The sequence below is a fragment of the Chlorella variabilis genome (genome assembly GCF_000147415.1).
Source record: "Chlorella variabilis unplaced genomic scaffold CHLNCscaffold_10, whole genome shotgun sequence".
In the NCBI taxonomy this organism is placed as follows: domain Eukaryota; kingdom Viridiplantae; phylum Chlorophyta; class Trebouxiophyceae; order Chlorellales; family Chlorellaceae; genus Chlorella; species Chlorella variabilis.
In genome coordinates, this window is record NW_005435078.1 from 356,579 (window position 1) to 383,658 (window position 27,080).

Below are 27,080 nucleotides of genomic sequence, written 5' to 3' on the forward strand. Positions count from 1 at the left end.
CCCCCCGCAGCTGCAGGCTGCCGGGCCCTGGCGCGGCCCGAAGCCGCAGGTAGGCAGGTGGGCAGGCAGACTGGCAGGCAGGCTGGCAGGAAGGCAGGCTGGCAGGCAGGCAGGCTGGCGGACCTGGTTGGCGGAGCCCAGCAGCGCGGCGGCGCGGCCGAAGAAGGTCTGCATGCCGGTGGCGTACACCACGCAGTGGCGCTCGCCCTGCTTGATGGTGGAGCCTGCGGGTGGGGTGGTGATAGGTTGGGTGGGTGGGTGGGGGCGCGTGGGGCGGTGAGGCGGCAGGGAGAGGGGTGCAAAGAGCCAGGCGCGGCGCTGGGGCGCGGCCCGGAGGTGTTGGGAGGCAGGCTGGCAGGCGGCTGGCAGGCGCACAGCCCACAAGGCAAGGCCGCACGGGCCACACGACAGGGCCGCGCGGGCCCACCCACCCGCAAAGGCGACGTCCCCGGTGAACTTCTTGACAGGGAGCGACTCGCCAGTCAGCGCGGCTTGGTCGCACTGCGGGCGCCAGGAGGATCAAAATGCAAGGGAGGTGAGGTGCGCAGCGTGCGGCATGGCGGGAGTGGGCGGGATGAGGCAGTCTGGCAGGCAGGCAGGCAGGCAGGCGCGGGTGTCGGGCCCCTCCGCAGCGGCAGCAGCGCCAGCTTTGCGCCGCCGGGCATTTCCGGAGCCACCCATGCCCCTCCAGTACGCCTCCCCGCCACACCGCGGCAGCCGCGGCAGCGCAGGCAGCGCGCGGGCGGCCACCTGCAGGGGCGTCTCGTCCTCGGGCTTGCCGGAGCTGCCCTCCTCTCCCAGGATCTTGATGTCGGCAGGCACGATGTCGCCCTGCAAAGAGGGAGGCATAACCACAGAGCAGCACACGAGGCACGGGGTCGGCGAGCCAGCCGCCTGTGCCCGCAGGCTGTCGAGGCAAGGCCACCGCGGCAAGCCCCCAGGCCGCCACGCAGCGGGCCCGCAGGCTCAGCGGGGCCGCCGAGAGGAGGTTCCGAAAGGAGCTGAGGCTCACCAGGCGGATGATGCAGATGTCGCCGGGCACCAGGTTGGATGCGTCGATCGTCTGCACCTGCCCGTCTCGCAAAGCTTTGGCTTTGGGGGCCAGGGCTGCGGGGAGGGAGGGGCAAGGTGACCGAAGGATGAGGGAGCGGCACGGTGGGAGGGAGGGCAGGGAGGCCGCGCCCCGGATGCTGCGGCAATGCTTCGGCAATGCACCCGTCTCCCCAGCTCCCTCCTCCGCAGCCTGCTGTGGAGTAGCGCTCTCCCTGCCTACCCGCCACATGCGCACACGCCCCCGCCCTCCCCTTCTCTTGCCGCGCCCTCTCCCTTCCTCCCTCTCCCCGCCCGCCCTCTCGCCCCCTGTCCTTGGCCGCCCCCTCCCCGGCCGCTCACCCGAGGTCAGCGCCTTGATGGCCTTGTCTGCGTTGGCCTCCTCCACATACGAGATGGTGGCGTTGACGAAGAGCAGCGCCACGATCAGCGCAAAGTCGGCGTAGTCGAGGAGGGCGATGGCGATGATGGCTGCGGCCTCCATGGCCCAGGACAGCGGGTTCCACATGTACTGCGGGGCGGTACGGAGCGGCGGTACGGATGGGCGGTACGGAGCGGCGGTACATATGGGCGGTGCAGGGATGGTACAGAGCGGGTGAGGTGCGGGTGGGCGAGGGCGAGGGGGCGGAGCGGGCGGCAGGCTAGGGCTCCGGGCGTGGCGAGGAGCAGGAGGCAGGCAGGCGGGCGGGCAGGCGGGGCAGGCGCCCGCGCGCGACGCAGGCGTGTCCAGCCAGCAGGGTGGGGGCAGGGGCTTGCTGGCGCCCATGAGGGCGGGAGGGCTGGTGCTGGAGGGCTGGCGCCGAGTGCAGGTGCAGGTGCAGGTGCAGGGGCGAGGGCGGCTCACCGACAGGTAGACGAGGAAGGCGTTGCGGCTCTCCTCAGGCAGCTTGTTGTAGCCATACTCCTCCAGCCGCTTGGCCACCTCCTCGCTCGTCAGCCCCTTCTTGCTGGCCTGCGCGGGCAGAAGGGCGCATGCGGGAGGCGGGGAGGGGTCGCTGGGTGGTGCGGCTGCGAGGGCAGGAGGGGGGAGCGCGCGGGCGGGCAGCGCGGGCTGGCGGGCCATGCTGAGGGCTGCTTTGGCCTTCTGGTGGGAGCAGGCACGGCACGCCTGGCCCCGCTGCTGCTGCAGGAGGGCTTGGGTGCTGGGGGCTGGGCCAAAGCGCACAGCGCCTGCTTCCCCGGGACGGCCCCAAGCACAGCACGACAAGCAGGCAGAGAAGCGGCGATCGCTCGCGGCAAAGCAAAGACAGCAGCAGCGCCTCCGTAACCGCATGTGCAGCGGCACAGCAGCCGCGGAGGAGGAGGAGGGGTTGCAGGCAAGCACAGCCGGCTGCCAGTGTGCTGGCCCCAGTGCGGCGGCAGCAACTGCGGTGGTCGGGGCCCACCTTGAGCAGGTTCAGGGCCTCCTCCTCGCTAATCTCCTTGAAGTCGACCTCCACATCGGCCTCTCCGCCCACACCCACAGCGGTGTCGCCTGCGGGCACCGGGTTGGGGAACCACGATCTCGCGGCCGGCCGCTGCCCGTTGAACCGGGACCCCGGGTGCGTCTCGGCCGCCAATCGGAGGCATGCCCAGCATTCTGCAATGGAATTCTGGTCGCTCCGGCGACTGCTCACCGTCTTTTGCAGCCATCTCGCAGGCCGCTGAGCTCAAACCCCGGTGGGGCTGCTGCTATCTACCCACTAGCCGCCGGGCACACGCCTGCCCCAGCCGCTGCGCAAACAACGGCTGTCTCAGCGGACAAAGGGACGTGCAGGGCTTTTTGCTGGGGTGCTAGAACCGCGCGGGGAGGCCCTTCTGCTGCTCAGCAGACCACGATGGTACCAAACAGCAGCCGAGAGGCGAGACCACCAGGGGTTTGGGGCAGATGCCCTTCTTTCCACCTCGCCCTAGCCGCCACATGTGCTCTGGGCCCCCTCCGCCCCGGGCACTTAACTAGTTAGGGATGACTCTAAGCTCAGCTGCAGCGTTCTAACGGGCATGGCACCACCAATTCGCATGCCAGTCCTGCAGAGCCCGCCAACCAGCACCATGCCCCGCCATGATGGGCGGGCCGGTGTCGCCGCACGTGCGCTGCAGCCGCCCTAAGGGCACATGCCAGCAGCGCGTGCCGACACGCCCCTCTGCACTGGTTGGATGTTCTGGATGGATAGGGAGCAGTTCTGATAATGCGGCATGCCCGGGCACCCCTGGAACCCTACCGGGCAGCAGCCCTTGGCCACCTGTCCAGGCGCCACAGGCTCTCATTTTGCTGCTGCTGCCTTCCCACCCTCCTACATTTGGCTGACAAGAACAGTGTGCTCGCTCGCCATCCAACAGCAGTCCCCGCCATGCTGCTGTCCAGGGGGGCCGGCGGGGTTGTCCCCTGCCGCCAAGTCAGCAGCGGGCGGCCCCGCTGGCCCTCCCGCTGCCTCAGTCCAAGCCCAGCGGCAGCGGCTCGCCGTGGCGTTCGCACAAGGCCCTGACCTCCGCCTCCCAGCGCGCGCACCGCTGCCGCAGAAGCTCGTGCTCTGCTGCCAGGGCCTCCAGCTGCTGCGCAAAGTGGCGGGCATCAAACGCCGCCAGCTCAGTGCACACCTCGGCATTCTGCCGCTCCAGCTCCCGAAGCCGCGGCCTGCGGCGGCAGGAAGGGCACAGGGCATGGGCTACGGCGTGGACGGGCAGCAGCGCTACGCCAGCAGGAACAACAGGTCACCAACATCTCCCGCAGCCGCAGGAGACTTCGCAGCACACAGCTGTCCTGGGCTGCCTCTAGCCAGCGGGAGTTGCGACGGAGCTCACCGAAGCACCAGCAGCTCCTGGATGAGGTCTGCCGGGCGGAGGCCCTCTGCCACCAGCACGCGCACCTCCTCATCCACCTGCCAAGGGAAGAGGGGGGGTCGGCGGGTTGGGCGCCAGCGACCAAGGCGGCCAGGCCCGATGCACGCGGGCGGTGGTGGAATGCGGCGGCACCCTTGCTCAGCAGCGGCGGCGGCCGCGGCAACGGCAAGCGCTCCCGGCGGCCCTTGGCAGCAGGCACACACGCCTGCGATGTGCTGGAATTCAGGGCCTCCATCTGGGCATCCCGCTCCCGCAGCGCCCGCTCCAACTCGGCAACCTGCAGCGGCAGCGGGGTCGCCGGCTGGCTGCGACCGCGACCGGCCGGGCAACAGCAGCATGCAGGAACAACATGCAGCTTGCTGAAAGCAGCTGCAGCTGCTCCCACCCTCGCCTCCTCAAGAGGTTCCCAGCCCGGCCGCCCACCTGCGCGCTCAGCAGCTGCTCCCGCGCCGCCGCCACCTGCTCGCGCTGCTCCCGCGCCGCCCTGAGCTGGCCCTTGAGCGCCGAGTGGGTGCCGTGCAGCGCGCCCAGCTGCTGCTGCACCCTCGCCAGCTCATCACGCACCCTGCCCGCATCCGCCACCTGCTCCTCCAGCTGCTGGCACCGCGCCCGCAGCTGCTTGGCCCGCTCCACCGCCTGCAGAGGGCAGCAGGCGCAGGAGGGAAAGGGGCGTGTGTGTGGGGGGGGGGGGGTCGCCGCCTGGGGCACTACTGGATGTCAGCTCAGGCGACCATGCAGCCAAGCATGGCCCCCACAATCCAACACATGCACACACACACACTCTCGTGCACACACACACGCGCCTGCATGTACTTGGCGCTGCTCACGCCGCTCTCCAGGCCCTTCTTGGTGCGCTCCAGGGCAGACTTCAGCAGGGCAATGGTGTCCAGCAGCTCCTGCTCCCTGGCGCCCGGCTGCTGCCGCACCGCCTTGCCGCCACCCGCGGCGGCTTTGCTCGTCGAAGCCTTGCCGGGCGGCCTGCCGACGCCTGCTGCCACGCCAGCCCCAGCTGTCGCCCCGGCGGCAGCAGAGGGTGGGAGCGGGGGCAGGCCCGCCAGCTGGCGTGCCTCGGCAACAGCGGCGGCCGCCGCGGCGTCCTGCGGGTGCGGGCTCAGGCTGTCCAGCAGGGCGTGCAGGCGGCGGCGGTACCGCTCAGCTTCCTGTACCGCCTGATCCCGCTGCAGGTGCGCATCAAACAGCTGAACATCTTTCTCTAGAAGCCGAGCTGGCAGGTCAGTCCCCTGCGCACCAGCACCTGCACTGGCAGGCGTGCAGCCATAGTGCTCTGGGGAGTATTGCCTGCCGCCACTGGACCTCGCTGGCACGCTGCAACTGCTGCCGGGCACCTCTGCCGCTGCGAGGGGAGCCTGCTCCGGCTGCTGCGCCTCGCCTGTGACACACTCCTCCCCGCCGCCGCACTTGGCCTTGCCGGCAGCCGCGCCACCAGCAGCACCCGTCCTGCCCGGCACCCGGTGCTGCAGGGCGGCATGCTGTCGCTCCAGCGCATCATAGCGCGCCTGCGCCTGCTCCAGCTGCACAGCCACCTCCCGCCACTGAGACACCGGCACCATGCAGCCCGGCGCCGAGCGCTGCTCCGCCTGCCGCAGCTGCGCCTGCGTTTGCTTGAGGGCCGCCTGCCACTGCTGCACCTGAGGAACATGCATGCACTCACAATGCGTTCCATCCCAGGCGACAGCGCCGCCTGCTGCTGGCCCCGCCTGCGGCTGGGAGAGCCTCCTCGGTTGCCGCCACCCGCCGCAGCTTGCTGGCCCACCCTGCTGGCCCCTGCCACGTGCTGCTGCTGCTTCTGCTGCTGCTTCTGCCAAAGCATGCCAGGCTCCGACCCCAGCCCCGCTGCTGGGCTTGGCGGCTGGCCCTCCCGAGCGATGCTGGCCGCCTCTTCCGCCTCTGCCTTGAGCAGCAGCTCAACATCATAGTCCCTCTCCAGGGCGAGGTAGTGCTCCTGCGAGGAAAGGAGCAGACAAAAAACACCTTCAGGACAGAAAAAGCCTGGCGTGGCCACAATCAAGCACAGTGCTGAAGCCTCTGGACTCAACAAAACCACGAATGCTCTGGCCCAGAGTCAGCGACACAGCAACAGGGGTGCCTCAGCAGCAGCAGCACCTCGGCTGCCACTAGCTGTGCACGAAGGTGCTCATTCTCCTTTAGCAACTCCCCCACCAGCTCCCTGCCGCCTGCACCAAGCTTGCCGTCGCCGCCACTGTGAGGCTGCTCCGCAGGCACCGCCTGTCCTGGCGGCGCCTGCTGTCCTGGCTGCCCGCCCATAGTGGCCGCAAGCGGCGGCTGGCGGCGCGGCGGCTGCTCGGCGCCGGCAGCACAGCGGCCCTGCGCCGATGCGAGCTCCTTTTCTGTGTAGGCCAGACGCCGCTTGTATTCTGCCAGCTGCAACTGGGCCAGCCGCAAGTCCTCCACCTTGGTGAGCAGCAGCATGTGGTCAATGCCTGGCAGCGGCGGCGGCTCGGCTTTGCTGCCGCCACCCTCGCTGGCGGCGCTGCTGCCATGCGCGGCCACGGGCTGCATGCCCAGCTGCGTCACCACGCAATCCAGCTGCCACTGCAGCTCCTGCAGGGCATCCATCTGCTTCAGCAGCTCCAGCTCAGCCAGCTCAGCCCGCAGCTTGTGGTCTGCCGCTTGCAGGCGCGCCTCTTGAAGCTCGCCTGCCGAAGCACAGCAGGCTGAGGCGGGAGCGGCGTGCGGATGCGCAGACACCTCCGCCTGCTGCCGTAGCTCCCCAAGCTTGAGCTGGGCCTGCTCCAGCTGGAACCGGTATTCCAGCGCCTCCAGCTGCGCATCGCGAAGGGTGTCAATCTGCGAAGCGGGCGGGGAGGCGGCGGGGTGGGCGGGGGGTGTCGGCCGGTCCTCCGCAACCTCTCAGCGATAGCTGGCTCGCACCTCGTGCACCTGGGCAGGCGCCGAGGCCATGGCTCGGCTGTGTTGGGGGAGGGGTGCGGGTCAAAGGGGGGAGTTCATGTTCTACGTGTAGCCTGGAGTTTGCAATGTTGGACGGAGAACAAGCAGTGTCGAATTGCATAGGGAGCGCGTAGGAGTGGTTGCTGCGAAAATCCGACGTGTCATTTCCGTCCCCCGGAAGGGGCTCCAATCAAGCCCAAATCGGCATTGATCAATCCAGGTAGGGAGTGCCGATCGATGTGACCGCTCACTGGGCTGCGCCTCGCCAGGGTTTGCCTCACGTGAACATCCTCAGCTGCATGGATCTGCTGCGAGCCTCTCTAGACTTCCTGCCCCGCACCGCGCTGGTGGCGGGAGGCCGCAGCTATCGGTGAGCTGTACACCCGGTGCCCCCTAACTGCCGCCACCGCCACCGCTGCCGCTGCCGCCTGTGTGGTTGCCCAGCCTGGCCTCACTCTTTCCAATTCAACAGCACCACGCCGGTTGGATTCTTGCCCTCCCCGCAGGTATGCCGACTTGCTGTCCATGGCGCTGGCAGCCAGCCGCCAGCTGAGCGGCGGCGGGGCTAGCGCGGCGCCTGGTGCCTCGCGAGCCCCTACCACAGCCACTGACGGGCCCCGAGTCGCGCTGATGTGCGATCCTGGGGCCGGCTACGTGGCGGGCACCTGGGCCGCCTGGCTGCACCGCGGCATCGCTGTGCCGTGCTGCCTCTCCCACCCTGACAGGCGCGCGGCAGCTGCCTCCTGTTCCACCCCGGTTGTGGGCTTGCACCGAACTGGCCGCCACCGGGTTGAAGGGCTCATGCGCTCGCATTGTACTGCTCTTCCTACTCGCAGGCAGCTGCAGTACGTGCTGGAGGATGCTGAGGTGGCGGCTGTGCTGGCCAGCAAGCGCCATGCCGACCGCCTCCATGCGTTGGCCAAGGCATGGACCAGTCCTCTGCAGCTGCTGCTGCTACTGGTTCCTGCTGTGGGGCACCTGCAGCTGCTTACCTACTCCCCTGATGCTTTGTTTAGCGTCTAGCTGCTGATACCGATCCCGCTTTGGCAAAGTGTCGCCTGAATCCTGCTGTTCTGGCCGCCCTGCCTCGCCTGCAGCCGCTTGGCGCAGAGGTGCATGTGATTGAGGAGCAGCAGCAGCTAGCGGCAGGCGCGCCAGCAGCGGTGCAGCAGCAGCTTCAAGCTGAGGTGCAGGAGCGGCTGGTAGGGCAGGAGCCGGGAGATGGGGCGCTCATAGTCTACACCTCTGGTCAGTGCTCCAAAGGGGGGCCTGTACTGCTTTGCTGGGCAGCATTGCGCTTGCATCGCTAGCGCAATGAGCGCCTGCTGCTTTGTTCACTCAATCCCAGGAACCCCCCCTGCTTGGGGATCTGCACAAGACCCAAGCATATCTCGGCCCTCTGGCTGCTCTATCCGCTGCTCCCGCCTGCAGGCACGACAGGGAGACCAAAGGGCGCCCTGCACACGCATGCCAGCCTGGCGGCGATGGTGCGCACGCTGTGCACGGCGTGGGAGTGGCAACCCCAGGACAGAATCCTGCACGCCCTTCCCCTGCACCACGTGCACGGCGTGGTGAATGCCCTCTACTGCCCGCTGAGCGTGGGTGTGTGCCATTCGGGGGCTATAATGCCCCGTCCCTTCTGCTGAGCCCCATCGCAGCGCATGCACTGCACTGCGCAGCACTGTTTGGGTCCCTGCTGAGCCTCCGCGGTTGTCCTCTGGCGCTGGCCTCGTGCTTTCTACCTGGCCACGTGCTTTCTACCTGGTGCGCGTGCGACTGCAGGAGCGTGCGTGGAGATGCTGCCCAAGTTCTCACCGCAGGAGGTGTGGCAGCGCCTGCAGGTGAGCGAGCCGCAGGTGGCGGCCAGGCCACGGGCTCACGAGGTTGATGGCACGGCCTGCTGCCACTGCTGCTGCCAACTGCATTGGCGTGTGTCCTTGCGATGATGATGATGGCTGCTTGTGCTGCTGTCTGGCTGCAGAGGAAAGAGGATCCCATCACCGTGTTCATGGGTGAGGGTAGAGGCGTGCTGCCGCCTAGCGGCAGGCTGCCAGTGCTCAAGTAATTTCGGGGTGCCCAGATGCCCTGCCCTCAAGCTGCTCCGAGCCGCAGATGCCCTGCTGCTCCTGCTTGCAGGCGTCCCCACCATGTTCTCACACCTTCTGTCGCGGTATGATGACATGGACAAAACCCAGCAAACAGCCACAGCAGCTGCGGCGAGCGGGGTGAGCCGTGGCGCTCTGCCTGCCCCTACCCACCCGCTAGTGGTTTTGGTGGCGCGGGCGCTGGTCAGGCGGTGGCTGCCATGTGGTGCCTGGATCCACCGAGCATGTGATTGATTGCCACTGCGTGCAGCTGCGGCTGACGGTGAGCGGCAGCGCGGCATGCCCGGCGCCCATCATGCAGCGCTGGGAGCAGCTGTCGGGCCGGAGGCTGCTGGAGCGGTACGGCATGACAGAGACGGGGATGATTCTGGGCAACCCGTACAGGTGGAGGTGCTGGCAGTGGAGCGACTGTCGGCTGACAATGCTGTGCTTTCTTAGCTGGGGGTTGGCTGTTGCAGGTTGCTGCAACGCCTGGACTTTCTGCTGATGTGTCGCTCGCCGACCCGGCGTGCTGCAGGGGCGAGCGGCGGTCGGAGACCGTAGGGCAGCCCTTTCCTGGGGTGGACGTGCGAATCACGCATGCCGATGGCAGCGACGCTGGCGCAGGCAAGCGCTTGGGGAGTGGTTTGTTAGCGGCCGGCAGGATGCAGCGGCAGGGCTTGGCACTGGCCACACCTGCCCTTGCCCGGCCGCCACGTCCAATTTTCTCAGCATCCCTGGTGTGCTGTGCCTGCTGTGTTTTGCCTGCCTGCAGGCCCTGGGGAGTTCCAGGTGAGGAGCCCGCAGCTGTTTCGGGAGTATTGGCGTCGGCCAGACGCTACTGCCGAGGCATTTGACAGGCATGGCTTCTTCCTGACAGGTGGGGCACTGCTTGGTAGGCCCGGCGTTGCCTTGTGATCGTCCTTCCTTGCACATGTGCAAGCCAGTTGCTCCTGGCGGCGTTCTTATCTCTGGCAAACTCGCCCCCTGAGCCCTTGGGTTACCTGCCGTACTGCAGGCGATACTGCGGTGCTGGAGGATGGTTACTACAGGCTGCTGGGGCGAAGCTCTGTGGATGTGAGCGCCTGCCTGATGGCGCCCTGCCCCTGCTGCGCCTGCTTTGCCACCTGGCACCACGCCGCGCAGACCAGCCCTGCAGGCCATCACTGTGCCCCACCGCGCCTGTTTCGCTCATGCTGCGTGCAGATCATCAAGCATGGCGGCTACAAGATATCGGCCCTGGCCATAGAGAGCGTGCTGCTGGAGCACCCAGCCATTGCCGAGGTGGCGGTGGTGGGGCTGTCAGATGAGACGTATGGCGAGGTAGGACCTGCCGGCTTTGTTGCGTGCCCCTTCCAGGTTTCCTTGGTGGACCATCTGGTGGGGAATTGTATTATGGCTACTGGGAACCTTATCCCCTGCCGCCCTGCAGCGCATAGCAGCTGTAGTCGCCTTGAAGCAGCAGCAGTCACCGGGCTCACCCAGCGGCGTCGGCGGCAGTGGCAGCGGCGGCAGGCTCACGCTTCCCGAACTGCGGTCTTGGGCGGCGGACCAGCTGCCTGCTTATCAGCTGCCGGCCGAGCTGGTGGTGCTTCCCGCCATTCCCAGGAATGTGATGGGCAAGGCCAACAAGAAGGAGCTTCGGGAGCAGCTGTTCCCAGCTGCGAGCGCCGCCGCTGCTTGATGCTGGTGGCACTCGCCCCACGCAGGCCGGGCACACGAGTCATTGGGCGCTCACCCTGCCTCCTGGTTCTCTCTCTTGTTCTCTCTCCGATATCCTTCATTTATGAATCTCACATCATCACAACTGTTTCCTGCCTCCTGCGGGCGCCGCCGCCGGTACTGCTGTGCCCGCACCATGCTGTGGACGCTGTGCTGCTGGCGCTTGCGCCCGCTCTACATTGAGCCATACGGCTTTCAATCAACAAAACAATCTCCAGTTGGTGGCAGGGTCTCCAGGGCAAGAAGAGGTTGCCCAGCCTCCCTTCACTCCTCGGCCCTGGCAGCGGGTGTGCGGCACACCGTGTGTACGCTCTAGTTCAATCACGGGGCACAATAACAGCACATCTGGAGCCCAGAGAGCAAGGTGTGTTCCGCTCCCCCACCGACACATATTCAAGAGCTGTTTGCCTTGCCCGCGGCCTGAAAGGTGCTCATCAGGAAGAGAAACCGGAGTTCTGCATAGCGCCGACCGCCGGACTAGAGTGCGCCAGCATCAGCTGCTTGCCGCCAGGGCGCCGCCATTTCCCAACTTGTCCTCCCTCCCACGCCTGCAGGAGCCGCCACCCTGCACAGAGCGGCAGACACAAACCGCCAGCATGCCAGCCGAGCTGCTGAGCATCGCTGAGCTTTTCAGGGGCGAGGTCGAGCGTGGCCGCCGGTTGCTGGCGGAGAGCGCAGAGTTCAGGGGCAGCAGCGACCTCCAGGTGCCTGCCCCACTCGCCAGCTCGCCATGCCAGCACAGGCCGAAGCGGGGCTCTTGCATGTGTGGAGGCGTGTCGCACCGACAGGGTGGGCGCCGACGCGTGCCGCGCCTTGATGCCCCCCTGCCTGCCTGCCTGCCTGCAGCTGTTTGTGGAGGGCGTAGACCTGACGGTCCAGAGGCACGCCATTTTCGTTGACGGCGACGGGCAGCAGCGGCAGGGCCTGACGGCGCAGGAGATGCAGCAGGTAGTGTGACGCAGGCGCCCGCCTTCCTGCTCCTAGTGGCCTGGTTGCCAGACCAGTCGCCCTGCACTCTGCGCCGACACGGTGCCCCGCTCTGGCGCCGACCACTGCCCGGCCTGCCCGCCTGCAGGGCCTGGTGGTGGTGGCGCAGCTGGCGCTGCGCACGCTGCCGGCGGCCTTCAATACCTGGATGGTGCAGGGAGAGTGCTTCTGCGCCGTCTATGATGCGGTGAGGGAGGCCTCGGCACGACCTGGGTGGCAGCCACACGTCCCCTTGCGTAGCCCTGACATGAAACACGCTTGAGAGCGGTTTACGTGTGCTTGCTGTTGTGTACGCTGCAGTGCCACCAGGTGGCTGCTTCGCCGCTCGCGTGGTGGAGGCTGCTGGGAGATACGGCGCTGGCGGCGCTGATGAGCCTGTTCACCACCAGCCATGACGGGGACCAGGCCTTGGCCGCACTGCGGGGCAACCTGCGCCAGGCTGGCGCCATGGTGGCAACCTGGCGGCAGGGCATCGATGCGGTGGCGGGCCTGCTGGCTGAGCACCAGCGCGGCTTGGGCTTCGCCCCGCTGCTCACCGCCGCAGACGCCCACCGGCTGTGGCTGCACGTCGCACACGACGCGGCGATTGCGCTGCTGAGCCGGGGGCCTGGGGCGCCCGAGGCGCCGCAGTGGCTGGCGGCAGCGCTGGCGGCCAACCGACAGCTGGCAGAGGCGGACCCAGGCAACGCCGCCTTTGTGCTGATGAGGCGGGCCGACCTGCTGTGTGTGCACCAGGCGGGGACAGGGGAAGACGCGGTGGCTGCCTACCGCTCGTCGATGCGCAAGGCTCAGGAGCGCAAGGGCGAGCCGCGCCGCCGCCGCCGCCGCCGCCGCTGCTGCTGCTGCTGCCAGCCGGTGGTGAAGGTGATCTGCTGCTTGCCGATGTGAGACCAACTGAAGGAACGCTTGCATCCGCTTGTTCCTATTACACACGACATGCTGCCGCTGGTTCTGATGGCGACGAGCATCCTGTCCCCCTGGGTGCAGCGTACTTGCTCGAGGTTGCAGCGAGCGTCGCGCTGGCGGGCGCACTGACGGAAGGCGCCGGCGGGCCGCGCTGGTCTGTGGAGGAGGTGTGCGGCCTGCTGGCGGCCAGCAGGCGTGCGCTGGAGCAGTGTGAGGAGTGGCTGCCTGGCAACAACAGGGACGCGTTGAGGGACGCCATCGCCTTGCATCAGCAGTGGCTGGACGCAGCGGCGGCACGCAGCCCCGGGCAGGACACGCTCCCGGCAGCAGGCGAAGCCGAGCTGCCGGACACGCAGCCGAGCGCGCCGCAGACGTGCAGCCGCTGCGGCCAGGACTGCAAACGAGTGAGGAAGTGCAAGGGCTGCCTGTCTGCGGCCTACTGCAGCAGGCGGTGCCAGTCCAAGCACTGGAGGAAGGGAGGGCACCAGAAGGAGTGTGCCAAGCTAGCGAGGCGACGGGCAGCGCAGCATGTGCAGGCAGGCGCCGGCAGCCCCGCTTCCCTTCAAGGGACGCCTCTAATAACCCTCAAGAACTGCTTGAAGCTTGCTGCCGCGTTGATTGCCCTGTGCCTGCTGGCTCTCTTCATGCTGCTCTCCACGACTGCTGCCGACGCCTGGCTGGAGCTTTGAACTCGGCTTGCGGCTGGGTTCCTGCCCGGCGCCCTGGTTGCAATTTTGCGCCAAGCATGCAAGCCGCACGCAAGGCGAGAGGACCAGAGGTTGTGGTGGCTGGGGCATGGCACTGCTGCAGCAGCCGTTCACATGGCCGTTCACATGGCCGTTCACGCTCTCGGCGTCGACCGCAGCGCTGTGCCAGTGCCAGTCAAAGGCCCAGGGCAGCTGTGTGACCTGCACGCCGTACTCCAGCATCCAGCACGCCAGCAGCAGGACCAGCAGGGGCGCTGCCCACCCAGGCGCGGTGGCCACCGCAGCCTGCTTGCCGCCCAGCGCGGCCAGCGAGCGAGCCAGCTGCCAGAAGCGGTAGGGCGCACAAACAAGCGGAACGGCAGGACGCAGCGGGTCGCCTGCACGAGGGCAGGTGGGAGGGAGGTGAGCGGGCACTCTCTGTGGCGCATGCAGGTGTGGGCTTGCCCAGATGCATGGGCTGGGAGCCTCTCAGCAACCGCCCCTGATGCACTCACGCAGCAGAATTCGGTCCTCCAGAAGCGCCTGCACAGCCAGCACCGCCAGGTAGCCTCCAAACAGGAGGAGCGCCACCGCGGCGCCGCTGCCGCATCCCAGCAGCAGCGCAGCGGCCGCGGGGAGCAGCGCTGTGGCGTGACGGGACAGGCGCATGAAGGGTGTGTGGCCGTGCGGCAGCGCCGTGCGGCCGTGCTCATCCAGCCAGCCTCCGCGGCACGGCGCTGCGTGGGGGTGCTGGTGCTGTGCGTAGTGGTGAGCCCAGCTGAGCAGCAGGAGGGCCCCAATGACGAAGATTGTGTCACACAGCAGCACCTGCTCAACAAACAGTGCGCTGGGGCCCTGCAGGCCAGGCGAGCGGCGGGGAGTGGAGCGGGCGCCGGCGCCCGGCGGGCGGGTTGAGAGGCGCCGCCAACGGCGGCTGGTGCACGGCTGCCACCCTCGCATCTTGCTGGCTCTTCATGTGCACCTACCCGGGCAAGCGAGCGGGCCGGGGACCAGACCGCCACTCCAGTGAAGACGAGCAGCAGGGCGCTGGGCAGCCAGACATGCTGCTTGTTGTTGGCAGCACAGCGCGGCGCACCTTCTGGTCCCATTACAAGGACCAAGGGTCGAATGCAGTTCATGGGAAGCAGGCCAGATCAGCAATGGCCGCGCCAGCTCACCGCCCCAGGGGAGGCAAACCTGTGGCCACATCGTCCTCCCTTCACTGTGCGAGCCGCGCCAGAAGTGGTGTACGCTACATACGCACAGGCTGAGCCAAGGAGGGGGCAGCAGCAGCATGCCGTGGGAGCTGAGAGAGTTCGAGAGAGAGAGACTCGAGAAGGGCAGGAGGCTGCTGCAGGAGTCTGAGGAGCACCGAGGCAGCAGGGACCTGCGGGCGGGCCCGCCTGCCGCATGCCCCTCACCCCGCCCCGCCCGCCGCCAGCCCGCTGCTCACCCTGCCGCCCCCTGCTGCGTGCAGCTGTATGTAGAGAGCCTGGATTTAACGGCGCAGATGCACTGCATCTTTCTGGATGACAGCGGCCGGCAGCGGCAGGGACTGACAGCCGAGGAGAAGCTGCAGGTGCTGCCAGCTCCAGTGGAGGCGGCAGCGGCTTGTACCAAGGGTGCCACCTGGCCGCCCTTGTGACGAGTTGTGGTCACTGACTGGGGGACTGCGTTCGTCTGAGCGGCCCCGCATGCAGGGCCTTGTCGTGGCTATGCACATGGCGCTACGCGGGCTGTCCACACTGTTCAATGTGACTTTTATGTACGGGAAGTGTGTTCAAGCGATCCAAGATTTGGTGAGGCCTGGAGCATGAAATCTGCAGCTGATAGATGAACTGTGCATGAGCTGCATTTTCAACAAATATGATCCATCTGCGAGATGCAGGTCGCTGAACTTCAAAGATCGCCGCCGCCGTGTGGTAGCCTGATGGCCAACATAGCAGATGTAGTGCTGGCCAGCTTTCAATCATCACCCATGTCCCAAGCTATGCTTAGGGACATCGCAGAGCGCGCCGGCGGCATTACCTCACAGCCCGACTACCCAGCTGCGGCAGTAGCTCTGGAGCTCCACCAGCGCAACGCAGGTTCTGCCCCTGTGCTGAATGCAGCGGAGATGCGCTTGCTGGCGCTTTACATGCAGCAGAACGCACACCTTGCACTGCTGAGGCGAGGGCAGGTTGGGGTGTCAGACGCGCAGCGTCGGCTGGCAGCGGACCTGTCTGCCAACCGCCAGCTGATGGAGCTGGACCCCAGCGCCGGCGCCTGCTTGCACTGGAAGCGGGGTGAACTGATGTCTGCGTTTCAGTACCTCGACGCGGAAGCCGTGGCTGCATACCGGTCATCACTGCGGGCAGCTTTAGAGCACAAGTGTGAGTGTGGGCTCATGAACGCACGCGTACATGGCCGCATTTGCCTTTGCCACAAGACAACTGATTTGCCGCCCCCTGGGCCCCCTGTTGCACATGTGACTGGGTGCAGCCCACTCGGTAGAGATGGTGGCAGCCCTTCGCCTGGCCGAATCTCTCTTTTCTGGCGGCACCGGACCGTTCTGGTCTGTGGAGGAGGTGCGCGGCCTGCTGGCGACCGCCAAGAGCGCGCTGGCCAAGTTCAAGCCCTGGATGCCGCTGGCACTACATGCCCAGTTTAGGGGCGAGATTGCTGATGACATACAATCTGTGAACGAGGCGGCAGCGTGCAGTCCTGAGCAGGCGATGACGCCAGTGCTGGATGCACCCCACGTCCGCCAATTCTCCAGCATACCCCGCTGCAGCGGCTGCGGGCGGCAGGCCACCAGCCTCAAGAAATGTTCCCGCTGCCGCGTAGCGGCCTACTGCAGCCGCGCCTGCCAGGTGCATCACTGGAAGGAGGGCGGACACAAGCAGGAGTGCGCGCAGCTGGAGGCGGGCAGCGGTGGCGCTGGCGGCAGCAGCGCCGGGAGCTGAACAGCTGCATGGTCATTCGCCTTGCATGCACCCCTGTCTGACCCTAGCGCTACACGCTTTGCAGAATATGTTGCGTCACACAAATGTATCTGCATGCTCTGTACAGATATGTAATGCACAGCTCACACCCTGCTCTGTGCCGCCGCCGTTCTTCTTGCCGCCTGCCAGCGCTCCAGCAGGTCAGCTCTCGCAGGCGCCTTCAGTCAAATCCATCCAGTGAGGGTTACGGTTGCAGGTGAACTAGGAGAATTAAAGCAGCATGTATCAATGTGATGATGTGATGCGGTGGTGGCCCGCGGCGCCTGCTGCTGCGCTGACCGGGCGGGAATGGTGAGATGAGCCTGAACTCAGGGCCCGTGTCCCTTTCTGAAATCCTGCGCTCCTCACAGCTAAGCCAGCCGTCGTTTTCAGGCGCTACAGGACAAAACAAGCGAGCGAGAAGGTTGCCAGCCATTTCGCAGGACATGACGCAGCTTTTGGCGCTAGCTTGCTAAAATCAGTACACACCATTCTTGGAAACGTGGCGAGCCCCCTCCCGTCACACTCCGACACCCGGCATCCACACGCTCCACACTCTGCAGCCCTTGATCGCCGTCCCGCACCGTGTTTCTGAGCCCCGGGCGAGCCCACGACACCGCAGCGAGCGAACAGACAGTCCAGCTGGCTGGCAGAGTGCCCGCCGCCGCCGCCACCGCCTGCCGCTCTCGCTCAGGATGGCGGCGCAGCAGGAGGGCCAGTTCCTGCGCATCGAGCGCCGCCCCGGCGGCTACGCGCTGGTGGTGCTGTGCCGGGAGCCGGTCAACACTATGAATCTGGCCTACTGGCGCCAGCTGACCGAGACGCTGGATGAGCTGGAGGGCGACCCTGAGGTGCGGCGGCACGGAGCGCTACGGCAGGGACTGGCTGGCTGCGCCAGGCTGATTGTATGGTGCACGGCTGCGCGCGAGGGCACCCGTGCAGGCCGTACACGACCTTCCCCTCCTCGCCCTGCCTCGCCCTGCCTGCTGCCTGCTGCGCTGTCGCCTCGCCAGCCGGCGCCAAAGCGCCGGGCCTGCCCCCTGCCTTTCTGCTCAACGGTTCCGGCGTGCACGCCGCAGGTGCGCGGCATCATCTTCTGCTCCGGCCTGAGGCGCGACGTCTTCACCGCCGGCAACGACATCAACGAGCTGTATGCCCCGCTCACCTCCCGGGAGCGCTACAGGTGAGGGCGGCGGAGGCGCAGGGCTGGCGGGCTGGCAGCGAGCGTGGCTGTGGTCGTGGCAATCGTTGCAGGATGGCCGGGCCATCGGCTGTTGGCCGAGGCGCAGCCGCCTTGGCACATGCGCGGCAGAGCTTGGTGTCCGGTCTCATCGCTGCCTCCACCTGCTCTTCTTCTCTTTCCTCTTGCCGCAAGGCAGGGAGTTTTGGCTGGTTAGCAACCGCTTCCTGGCTCGCCTGTACACCTCGCCCTTGGTCACGGTGGCCGCCATCCGAGGTGCGCCTGCTGCCTTCAAAGGCCCCTGGGATGTGCCTTGAATCCACAGCAGGACGGCTGCCCCAGGCTCCTCAGAGCACCGCCAGCAGCATGCGGCTCGGAGGCCTGCGCAGCCAGCTTTGCCGTCGCTGCCTGAACCTCGCGCCGCTCCCGTGCCGACCTTGGCCCCTGCCCGCAGGCGCCTGCCCTGCTGGCGGCTGCTGTCTGGCCATGTGCTGCGACTATCGCGTGATGACTGAAGCAGGGAGCATAGGTGGGTGCGGGCGCTGTGCCGAGCTTTCTGTCCACCGCTGCTGGCGAGCCCGTGAGGGAGGCAGCAGGCCGCAGCTGCGGCCCCGACAGCTGCTGCCCTGAACGCGGACCCTTGCAGCCCGCCGCCGTCTGCCGCCCGTCATCCGCTGTGCCAGCAACGCTGGGGCCCTGGGTTGCGCCTGCAGGGCTGAACGAAGTGGCTCTGGGCATCTCGGTGCCCAAGATGTGGGCAGGTGGGCTAAAGATCGGGGTGCATAAGCACGCAGGCTCACACCAGTGCTGGGCTGTTTCACAATTGAAAGCCGCAGCGCCGGCGCCCTGTTGTCTTGCCCTCGGCTGTTGAGACCGTGCTGCACTGCTGTGTCATCCGCTCCACCTCCCTGCTGCAGGGCTCATGGCTCGCATCATCGGCATCGGCCCTGCGGAGAGGCTGCTTCAGTTTGCGGTGATGCTGCAGCCGGAGGCGGCCAAGGAGGTTGGGCTGATTGATGATGTGGCGCCCAAGGAGGGCCTGCTGGTGGGCTCTCAACACTGCTGCTGCTGCTGCTGCTGCTGCTGCTGCTGGGAGCCGGAGGAAGGCAGTGCATGCATGTGCTGCGCTGCTGCTGCCTCTGCAGCCCAGTTGCGCTGTCTGTGGGGAGCCACAGCTGCTGGCTCCACGCGGCTCACCGCTGCTGCCGCGCCACGCCCTGCTCCCCGCAGGCGGCTGCAGAGGAGGCCATGGCACAGATGCTGGTCTCCCCTGACTTCAGCCGTGCGGTGAGCAGAGGGGAGCCTGTGCAACGCTGCGCTGCCGCCTGGCAGGCGCATGGCTTGCATTCTGGGTGCTTCTGTTGCGGCTTGGCTCTTAGCAATGCGCAGCTCTGTTGGCCCCGGCACTGCTTTGCCCCATCCTGCCCTTTGACTGCCCACCTGCTCCTGCTCTGCTTCCATCTGCCCCACAGGAAACCAAGCTGAACCTGCGCGGCGACTATGCTCAGCAGTGGGCGGCGTATGCAGAGCCGGAGGCCGAGGGCGCCTGGGAGATGCTCTGCTCGCCGGCGGTGGTGGGCCAACTGGGCGCTGTGCTGGAGCGGCTGTCGGGCGGCAAGAAGAAGGCGTCGGGACACAGCAGGCTGTGAGCAGGCTGCACTACATCTGCATTTGTACAGTGCATGCAAACACATCTGTGCGGCGCAGCTGCGCTAGTGCAGCGCTGGAGGTAGCAAGAACACCATGATTCGACCAGGCATCCAGCGCAGACCCGTTTCGTCAGCGTGCGGCGGCGGCAACCGGTGGCCGCTCAAGGATGCAGGAATCAATAGCTGCATGATTGATGGGATGATGAGCTTCATGGTTGAGGATGCTGCTTAGTAAGAGAGAAAAAGAAGAATTTCAGCTGTGGCGCGCGCTCAACACCGGCGACAAGCTGGTGGGGTACGTGCGAGTACCGCTGCCGCCGCTGCGAATACAAAATGCAGGCTTGCGGCATTTCGGTCGTCCCCTACCTGGGCGGTGCCGCCAACCTGCGCGCACCATTTTTCAAGCTCCAAACCACCCGCGGCTCCGACAGTTACCCACACGAATTGTGCGCCCCAGCACCCTGGTGGACGCCCGGGACACCTAGCTGCGGCTTACATGGACTCCGGCAAGCTGCAGGTGCAGGTGCGTGCGGAATGGTGGTTGTGGTGCGGCGGAGGCAGTGGCAGGAGCCTTGTTCTCCGAGGGGCGTAGCCGGCCGAGCTCTCAGCTCAACGCAATTTGCGAAACATATGTCGCGGGAACGTCCCGCACTGGCTCCCAAGCCACCCCGCCGTCGGCGTCGCCCACTCTCTCCCTGCCGCCAGCCAGCCAGCCAGCCAGTCTGCTGACCCACGGCCTGCCTCACTTGGGGCGTGCACCCGCAGGTGCGCAGCCTGACGCGCGACGTGGGCGCGCTGCGCGAGGCGCTGCGGCAGGAGGAGAAGAAGCGGGAGCGGCTGGCGGCGCACGCCAAGGCGAGCGATGCGGTGGCGCAGGGCGCTCGAGCCGAGCTCAAGCAGCTCACCTACGTCAACACCAAGCTGGAGGCCGAGCTGCGCACGGTGAAGGAGCGGGGCGAGGCGGCGGCTGCCAAGAGCCGCGGCGGCCTGGAGGCCGTGCGGGGTCGCCTGGCTGAAGTGGAGCGCTCGGTGCACCAGCGGTCGGTGGAGGCGCACCGCCAGGTGCAGCGCCTGCACAGCCTGGTGCAGGACCTGCAGGCAGCCGCCATGCCGCTGGCGATAGCCTCCGCTGCAGGGGCGGCTGGCCCGCACGCCGCGCCCCCACCGGCCCTTAAAACGCCACTGCCCGGCGGCCGCAATGCGGCACAGCGAGGCGCGACGCCTGAACACCTGCACCGCCAGTTCTCTTCCGTCTTCAGCGGCCTGTCGCAGCTGGCGGCGCTGTTCTCTGGCAGCGGCGGCGCGGACGGCGGCGGCGCCGCGGCTCCCATGCTGCTCACCGCGCCCGACGGCAGCACCAGGTCTGTGCGGTGGCAGGACCAGAGCAGCAGCGCAGCAGCCAGCGCCGGCCCCAGGCCCGTGCTGTCAACCGGTGCCAGCAGCAGCCTGGGCGGCAGCCACCCCACCGCAGCCAACCCGCCAGCCCCCAGCGCGGATGCCGATAAGGAGCGGCTCTCGGCAGAGGTGCGGCGCCTGCGGGCAGCGCTGGCTGAGGCACGGCAGCGGGCGGCGGCAGCAGAGGCCAGCAGCAGCGCCGCCGCCGCGGCCGGTGCGGGCGGTACGGGGCGCGTGGAGGCGGCCATGCGGCAGCTGGATGCGGTGATTCCGCAGTACCGTGCCGCAGCGCACTCCCTCAAGGGCCAGGTGGACCTGCTCAAGGAGAAGCTGGCGGCGGCGGTACGGGAGCGTGCGGCGGTGCAGGAAGAGGCAAGCCCCTCACATTTGCTGCGCTGCCACTGCTGCTGCGAATGGATTGCCTGCTGCCCGCTTGGGTGATATTGATCGGCCGCTCTGGCAGAGCAGAGGTGGGCGCTCTGTTGTGTACGCTGAGCGGCTGATGCGCGGCTGTGCAGGTGGCCAGGTGGCAGGGCATGGCGGCGCAGCACGAGGCGGCGTTTGCCGAGGCGGCAGCCAAGCTGCGCACGCGCGAAGCGCAGTCGCTGGCGGCCAGCACGGAGGTGCAGGTGCGCTTTGAGTGCTTGGCAGGGCCGCGCCTGTCTGCTTTCGTGAGAGCGCTCGCATGGCGGGGCTTTGCCAGCTGCGGCTATCTGTCGAGGGTCCAGTCGCATGGCTGCCATTGGCGAGCTTGCTGTGCTTAGCCCCGATGGCCCCTGCTGTGCGCTCCCTGCAGAGCCAGGCCGACCGGCTGCAGAGCGATGTGGAGGGGCTGCGGCGGCGGTGCGCTGAGCTGGCGGCGCGCCTGCGGGAGTCGCAGCAGGCGGGGGCGCAGCTACAGGTGGGGCGTCCGTGCGCTGCTACTGCGCCTGCATGGCTGCTTTGTGTGCTGAAGTGGGCGGCGTGTTGCAGCAGAGCCTCCTGTTGGCTTCTTTGTCTCGCCCACCACCACCAACCCCACCCTTCTCTCTCGCGCACACCCACCCCGATCACCACCTATCGCACTGCTGGACATTCTGCTGACGCTACCTGCTGCCGACTCTGCCGGCCACAGGCGTCCCTGGCTGCCAAGGAGCAGCTGACCGCTGCCCAGCAGCAGACGATCCAGCAGCTGGAGGCCACGATCCAGGAGCAGCAGGCAGACATCCGATCCGCCCTGGACCTGGTCAGCAGTCGCCCCGGGAGGGGAGCGGGAGCAGGGATTCTGGGTGAGGGGGAGGCTGGAGCTGACGTGTATCCTGCCTATGGCGGACTGGAGTTTGCCGATGGGGAGACCGGGCTTGGAGCTGGGTACTTTGCCAGCGGCGACGGCTGGGAGGAGGCTCCGCCGCCGCCTGGGCAGGCTGGCGCCGCCGCCGTCAGCGGCGACTGCGCCAGCTGGCAGGCCGACGTCTGTGGCGGCGACTTTGGCAGCGCCAGCGGGCGGCTGTCGTCGCTGCTGGATGCTGCCACAGCCGCTGCGGATGCGGCCGCAGCCTGGGTGGGCGGCTATGGTGATGGAGGGACAGCAGCAGCAGCACCCATGCCTGGGCCTGATGCCTGGCCAGAGGAAGAATACTACGGCAGCAGCGAGGCAGGTTGGACCATACCGGCAGCAGGCAGCACCGACAGCTGGCCCCCACCCAGCGACTACTGCAGCCCACAGCGCGCAGCAGGCACGCACGCCTCGCCGTCCAAGCAAGCAGCAGCGGCAGGGCAGCCGCAGCGGCACTGCAAGGGGCACCAGCCATCTGCCACGCACTCGTTGCCGTGCAGCCCGCCAGTCCCTGGCCTGGCGTCTGTTGAAGCCGACATTGCCGGGCTCGAGGCAGCGTTACGCACTGCTCTGGGCGGCATGCGTGTGTGACCTTCCATCTCCTGCCGCGGGGTTGTTAGTTGGGTTGATTCTTGCAAGGCCGAAGCAAACAACAAGCAGATGTGTGCTGGGCAAATAGGCAAAACTATGGGTGGATCAAAACTTGGTGAGAGCACAGCAGCGAGTGCGAGGCAGGCAGAATAGGTGGTGGCAGGTCAGGTCAGCAAAACTGGCGGAGAGGCATTCTTGAAGCACAGAGAGTGAGATGAGGAGAGTGGCAGAAGATCGGAAAACAGTGGCGGGCAGGGAATGAAAGGCTGAAGAAAGTGTGTGAATGCGAGAGGACAGGTCGTTTGGATCGGGGCACAACTGTCTTGGATCACAGATTGCCAGGCAGAACGCTAAGCACTATGTCACGGCGGGGCGGGATGGGACGGGCCACACAGAAATGGTCAGCTGGCTCAGGCAACAAATTGCCAGGCAGTGGCACGGGCCAAGCACTAAGGTCACGCACGGGGCGACGTGCATTGATAGGGTCACACTGCATTGCTGTCAATATCGTGCTACGTAGTAGGCACACGTCGATTCGAGCGCAGACACACACAAGTCAGGAATTGGGGTGGAGTTGGAGGGGGCGGGGTATTGAGTCGGGTCAGATGTAGGACGGGCTCAAACTGGTGCAAGCTCACCGCTCTGCTAACCGCTCTGCTCACGCAGCGGGCCAGGGGTTTCCAGCGCTGAAGAAAGGAACTGGTCATACCAAAGGGATGCAGCGGCAGGAAGGTTGAGTTCGGCTGCCAAACTTGAGCCACGATGCGAGAGCAGCACCTGGCTAATAGTAGAGAGGGAACTCGAGGTGTGTGGGGCCGCCGGACTGGAACCGTCCCAGCGAGCTGCTCCTCATGGCTGCTAGCAGGAATGCGGCATGCGGCATGCGGCACAGGGCGTCAGGGCTTGCGGCAAGGTGAAGCATCTTGCAGGGCGGAGGGCTGCTTGCTGTGCAGGCATCCAACGTGATGTTCAGCAGGCCCGTGTGCGGCGGCAGAAGCAACAGGAGAGGCAGCAGGCAGGCAGGCAGGCAGGCGGGCAGGCAAGGCAGGCGGCCCCACCGTTGAGCTGGTTGAGCTGCTCCTGCAGCTGGTGCAGGTCCAGCGGGTCGTCATCGCGACTGCCCTGCGCCTGCAGGCAGGGAGCATACGTGTTCATGGTCGGCGGAAGCTGTGGCGACCGGGACGGGTCAGCGAGAGGAGGGGCTGCTGCTGAGCAGCGAAGGCAGCTCAGCTGGCGGGGCCCGATGCGAGGAGGGCTGCCGCGCCAGCAGCACCGACAGCTTGCCTGGATTGGATCCCATTCGTGGTCTGCGTGGTGCACCTTGACAGGCGCCCCCGGCCTCAGCAGGCCGCTGCCTGGGCCGCCGGCGCTGGGCGGGCGCGCGCTGCCGGGCGTGGCGCCGGCCGCGGCGGCGGCGGAAGCCGCCGGCGGCTGTGGCGGGCGCCCGCGGCGGCCCGCAGCCCGGCCCGGCCCCGAGAAGAGCGTTTCTGGCACCAGGTGGCCGTGGTGGGCAAAGGCAGAGGAGCAGGTAGTCTCGGAGTTCGGACCTAGGGGTGTCGGAGGCTCGAGGGTGGGAGGGGCGGCTGGGGGCAGGGAGGCCTCTGCTGCAGTGCCCGCCATGTAGAGCGGGCTCAGGAGTGGGTGAGAGAAGAGGCTGAACATGGTGTGAGAACAAAGAGGTGAAGAAGAGAGCCTTGGATTACTCATGCCTGCCAGCAGGGCACCCAATCACGTTATGCCCCAGCTTCCTGGTGGGTCTATGGCGGCTCCATCGTACCCTGATATATGACTGTGGGAGGCACGGGCTACCTGGGCACTGCCCAGCGCTGGCCGGGCCGCAACGCCGCGTTGCGGCCCGTCTGTGGCAGAGCGGGGGCGATGCAGTCAGCTAGGTACTGCGCTACTGTGCTTAACTTGATCTTCCTTGGGAGTCAGAGGCTTAAAATTGTGGCCCCCAGGGATGTAGCCTCTATGCCTCTCTAGCTCAGGACTGTGCCCGCACAACCTCGTCACGACACTGGTCAGCGCCAGCAGGGCGGCGCCAGCGGGGCGGCTCCAACAGCCTTCCTCAAGCGCGATCAGAGATCCTCCCAGTGCCCTGAAGCGCTTGCTGCTCCTGTCCGCGAGCCAGGAGCGGCCCTCGCTGGCCTCGCCCCATTCGCATGGCGTGGGGCAAGAAGCAACCCAGCGACAAGGCGCCGCACCTGGGCTACAGCTCAGGGTTTGCTGAGCGCTACGAGCTTGGCAAGGAGATTGGGCGGGGCGGCAATGGCGTGGTGCGGCTGGGACGCTGCATCGCCTCAGGTGGGCCCCACCGCGAAAGCAGGCCCATTATGGCCCCGCCTGGTCGCCTGCAGCCGCCCCTGGCCCCGCCCGACAACCTCCCGTCACTACCGCCGCCGCCGCCGCTGCCGCCGCTGTACCTTGCCATGCCAAGGCAGGCCGCACTGTGGCGATCAAGTCAATCCCCAAGGTGTTGGCCGACCCCAACGCCAGCGAGCGCAAGAAGGCGGAGCAGATCCCCTACCTCAAGCGCGAGGTGCGGCCGCTTGCACTGTTGTTGCCTCGCCCTGCATTCCCACCAGCCCCCCTGTTGTCCACTTCTGCCCCCCTTGCACGTTCCGCTCGGTCCTGCTGCCGCCTGCCCACAGGTGGAGGTGCTGCTGGCGCTGCGGGGCACGCTGAACGTGGCCAACCTGGAGGAGGTGTGTGAGGATGGCAGCCACGTGCACCTGGTGCTGGAGCACTGCTCCGGCGGCGAGCTGCTGGCGCGCACCAAGAGCGCGCGCCACTACTCGGAGCGCACCGCCGCCTCCTTCCTGCGCGCCGTGCTGCGCGCGGTGGCGGTGTGCCACGCCAAGCGCATCATCCACCGGGACATCAAGCCCGAGAACGTGGGTGGGGCTGGGTGGTGGTGTTTGGGTGCTGCCGCATGGTGTGGGCGAGGGATGTATGTGTGGGCGTGTGGCCATGCTTGGCAGCAAGGGAGGGGTGGGCGCTGCCTTCCCCCGCTTGCCCTGGCCTTGCACCCCGCTCACCACCTGCCTCCTCCACCTCCTCCTCCCTTTGCTCAGCTCCTGCTGCACTCTGTCCCCCATGGCTGCGCACACCTCCTGACCGCAACACGCCTCCCCTTGCCTGCCCACCCTGCAGTTCCTGCTGCTGTCGGAGGAGGAGACGTCCCCCATCAAGGCAATCGACTTTGGGCTGGCCGTCTTCTTCGACCCGCAGCAGCTGCCCGTGACGGGGCTCAACCCAGAGGGGACGCCCTGGTGGGTGGGCAGGGGCTGCTGCTGGTGCAGAGGCTGCTGGTACGGGTGTGTCTCCCAGGGAGGAGGTAGGACGAAGAGCCCTTTCGTGTTGCAGGATGCGCAGGCATGCGGTTGCCAACCAGGCTGGTACCAGACTGCAGGAGCCTGCTGGCGGGCGCAGACCTCACCTTGCGCCCTGCCTGCCTGCCTGGCTGCAGGTACCTGGCGCCCGAGTGCTGCCGCGCCAAGTGGTATCCAGTCAGCGATGTGTGGGCGGTGGGCGTCATGGCGTGTTACCTCCTCACAGGCAAGCAGGGCCTCGCCTCTTCTGCGCTGTGCACTGTTCCTCGTCTCCTTCTCGTGCGATACCTGCGAGATTCTCTCATTGCTTTTTCGCTCCACTCCTCGTTCAGGCGCCTACCCATTCCTGGACCGCATGTCTCCAAAGATGCCCGACCTGGTCCGCACGCTGCGCAGGTGAGCCCAGCAGGCCCAGCGGGAGCGCGACCTGCTGCCCTCAGCATCCGCAGCCGCAGGCGCAGCCGCAGCCGCACCCTCTTATTCCCAGTGTGCTGCCCACCCCGCTGCCTCCCTCCCTGGCTGCAATGTGCCGCAGCATTTGCTTTGAGGAGCTGGATCTGGCGCAGCCCCAATTCCAGGCATTGTCCGAGGAGGCTCGCACCTTCATCCAGGGCCTGCTGGTCAAAGATCCGCTGCAGGCACGCACACTCGTGTCGCCGCCACGGCAGCCAGCACCCACAAGGGCACACCAGCCAGCGCCTGGCTGGCTCCCTGCGGCCTGCCCCAGCCTCCTGGTTCACCCCACCTGACCTTCACCCCACCTCCCACCCTGTCCTGCTTGCCCTGCAGCGGCCCAGCGCCGAAGAGGCCCTGCGACACCCCTTCCTCAAGGGCAAGAAGGAGGACCGTGCCGCCGGCAAGCCGCTGGATAAGACCGTGGTGCAGCGCATACAGGCACGCAGCAGGCGCAGCCACCGGCCGGGCTGCCGCAGGCCGTCGGCGCCTCGCATGAACCAGCACCCCACCACCCCTTGGCTGCACGCCCAACCCCACCATCCTTTGCTGCACGCCCCGATGCCGGATGCCCCGGCCCTCTTCCAGCCCTCCTTGCCTCCCCTGACCCGGTCTCGCCTTCCTGGGCCCGCGGCTGCTGTGTCCCACCCCGGCGTCCCCGCTCCCCGCTCCCTGCCTGCAGCGCTTCGCCCAGAACTCTCTGTTCAAGCGCAGCGTGCTGGAGCACATTGCCGCCGACCTTCTGGCCATGCATTTCACCCCAGAGCCCACCTCCCACGGCGCCTCGGGCAAGCGCCACGCGGCCGCAGCCGACGCAGCCGGCCGCCTGCCTGCGTGGCTTGTCTTGGAGGCCGCCCTCTTGGGTGGCAGCTCCCTCGCTGCTGCGGGCAGGCCGTGGTTTGAGCTGCCTGCCCGGCACACCGCCCCGCGCTGCCCTTCCCTGCAGTGTTCAAGGAGAGGAGCGTGAAGGGCGGCCAGGCGTTTGCGGCCGCCATGGCGGACCGCAGCGCATCGGG

The 27,080-nt window shown here is 67.2% G+C and overlaps 8 protein-coding genes across 8 annotated transcripts in view; 6 read left to right on the forward strand and 2 right to left on the reverse strand.

The window, feature by feature from the left end:
- Positions 1-2,682, reverse strand: part of CHLNCDRAFT_133797 (hypothetical protein) — a gene marked incomplete at both ends in the record, with an annotated part of 6,298 nt that extends 3,616 nt beyond the window's left edge. The window contains 8 exons of the mRNA XM_005847671.1: positions 188-224; positions 432-501; positions 751-831; positions 1,013-1,107; positions 1,393-1,561; positions 1,895-2,002; positions 2,436-2,524; positions 2,667-2,682. Coding sequence (XP_005847733.1) covers positions 188-224; positions 432-501; positions 751-831; positions 1,013-1,107; positions 1,393-1,561; positions 1,895-2,002; positions 2,436-2,524; positions 2,667-2,682 — 665 coding nt within the window. The remainder of the gene's footprint in view (positions 1-187; positions 225-431; positions 502-750; positions 832-1,012; positions 1,108-1,392; positions 1,562-1,894; positions 2,003-2,435; positions 2,525-2,666) is intronic.
- Positions 2,683-3,462: 780 nt separating this feature from the next.
- CHLNCDRAFT_133798 (hypothetical protein) lies at positions 3,463-6,813 on the reverse strand (the record flags this gene model as incomplete). The annotated part of the gene is made up of 8 exons (XM_005847672.1): positions 3,463-3,664; positions 3,832-3,908; positions 4,070-4,147; positions 4,294-4,506; positions 4,668-5,519; positions 5,645-5,833; positions 5,995-6,699; positions 6,784-6,813. 8 exons carry the CDS (start codon positions 6,811-6,813, stop codon positions 3,463-3,465), a joined length of 2,346 nt encoding a protein of 781 aa, XP_005847734.1.
- Positions 6,814-7,100: 287 nt separating this feature from the next.
- CHLNCDRAFT_133799 (hypothetical protein) lies at positions 7,101-10,569 on the forward strand (the record flags this gene model as incomplete). The annotated part of the gene is made up of 14 exons (XM_005847498.1): positions 7,101-7,171; positions 7,308-7,502; positions 7,638-7,770; positions 7,899-8,049; positions 8,233-8,403; positions 8,584-8,642; positions 8,783-8,813; positions 8,938-9,026; positions 9,157-9,290; positions 9,424-9,530; positions 9,661-9,765; positions 9,904-9,962; positions 10,092-10,208; positions 10,318-10,569. 14 exons carry the CDS (start codon positions 7,101-7,103, stop codon positions 10,567-10,569), a joined length of 1,674 nt encoding a protein of 557 aa, XP_005847560.1.
- A 634-nt stretch (positions 10,570-11,203) lies between these two features.
- Positions 11,204-12,482, forward strand: CHLNCDRAFT_133800 (expressed protein; the record flags this gene model as incomplete). The annotated part of the gene is made up of 4 exons (XM_005847499.1): positions 11,204-11,311; positions 11,454-11,555; positions 11,683-11,781; positions 11,895-12,482. 4 exons carry the CDS (start codon positions 11,204-11,206, stop codon positions 12,480-12,482), a joined length of 897 nt encoding a protein of 298 aa, XP_005847561.1.
- A 2,694-nt stretch (positions 12,483-15,176) lies between these two features.
- On the forward strand, positions 15,177-16,131 carry CHLNCDRAFT_133802 (hypothetical protein; the record flags this gene model as incomplete). The annotated part of the gene is made up of 2 exons (XM_005847500.1): positions 15,177-15,558; positions 15,668-16,131. 2 exons carry the CDS (start codon positions 15,177-15,179, stop codon positions 16,129-16,131), a joined length of 846 nt encoding a protein of 281 aa, XP_005847562.1.
- A 713-nt stretch (positions 16,132-16,844) lies between these two features.
- On the forward strand, positions 16,845-18,978 carry CHLNCDRAFT_133803 (hypothetical protein; the record flags this gene model as incomplete). Its single annotated transcript, XM_005847501.1, has 8 exons — positions 16,845-17,000; positions 17,229-17,332; positions 17,529-17,605; positions 17,784-17,858; positions 18,043-18,090; positions 18,247-18,374; positions 18,560-18,616; positions 18,802-18,978. The coding sequence occupies 8 exons, from the start codon at positions 16,845-16,847 to the stop codon at positions 18,976-18,978; spliced, it is 822 nt and encodes a 273-aa protein (XP_005847563.1).
- A 496-nt stretch (positions 18,979-19,474) lies between these two features.
- On the forward strand, positions 19,475-22,279 carry CHLNCDRAFT_133804 (hypothetical protein; the record flags this gene model as incomplete). The annotated part of the gene is made up of 5 exons (XM_005847502.1): positions 19,475-19,501; positions 19,744-20,733; positions 20,892-21,002; positions 21,170-21,274; positions 21,488-22,279. 5 exons carry the CDS (start codon positions 19,475-19,477, stop codon positions 22,277-22,279), a joined length of 2,025 nt encoding a protein of 674 aa, XP_005847564.1.
- Positions 22,280-24,399: 2,120 nt separating this feature from the next.
- Positions 24,400-27,048, forward strand: CHLNCDRAFT_35404 (hypothetical protein; the record flags this gene model as incomplete). Its single annotated transcript, XM_005847503.1, has 10 exons — positions 24,400-24,583; positions 24,721-24,818; positions 24,931-25,173; positions 25,433-25,551; positions 25,749-25,837; positions 25,944-26,007; positions 26,147-26,249; positions 26,401-26,505; positions 26,747-26,852; positions 27,011-27,048. Coding segments are annotated over exons 1-10 (1,107 nt in total), but the record flags the coding sequence as incomplete, so codon positions are not given.
- Positions 27,049-27,080: the final 32 nt, after the last annotated feature.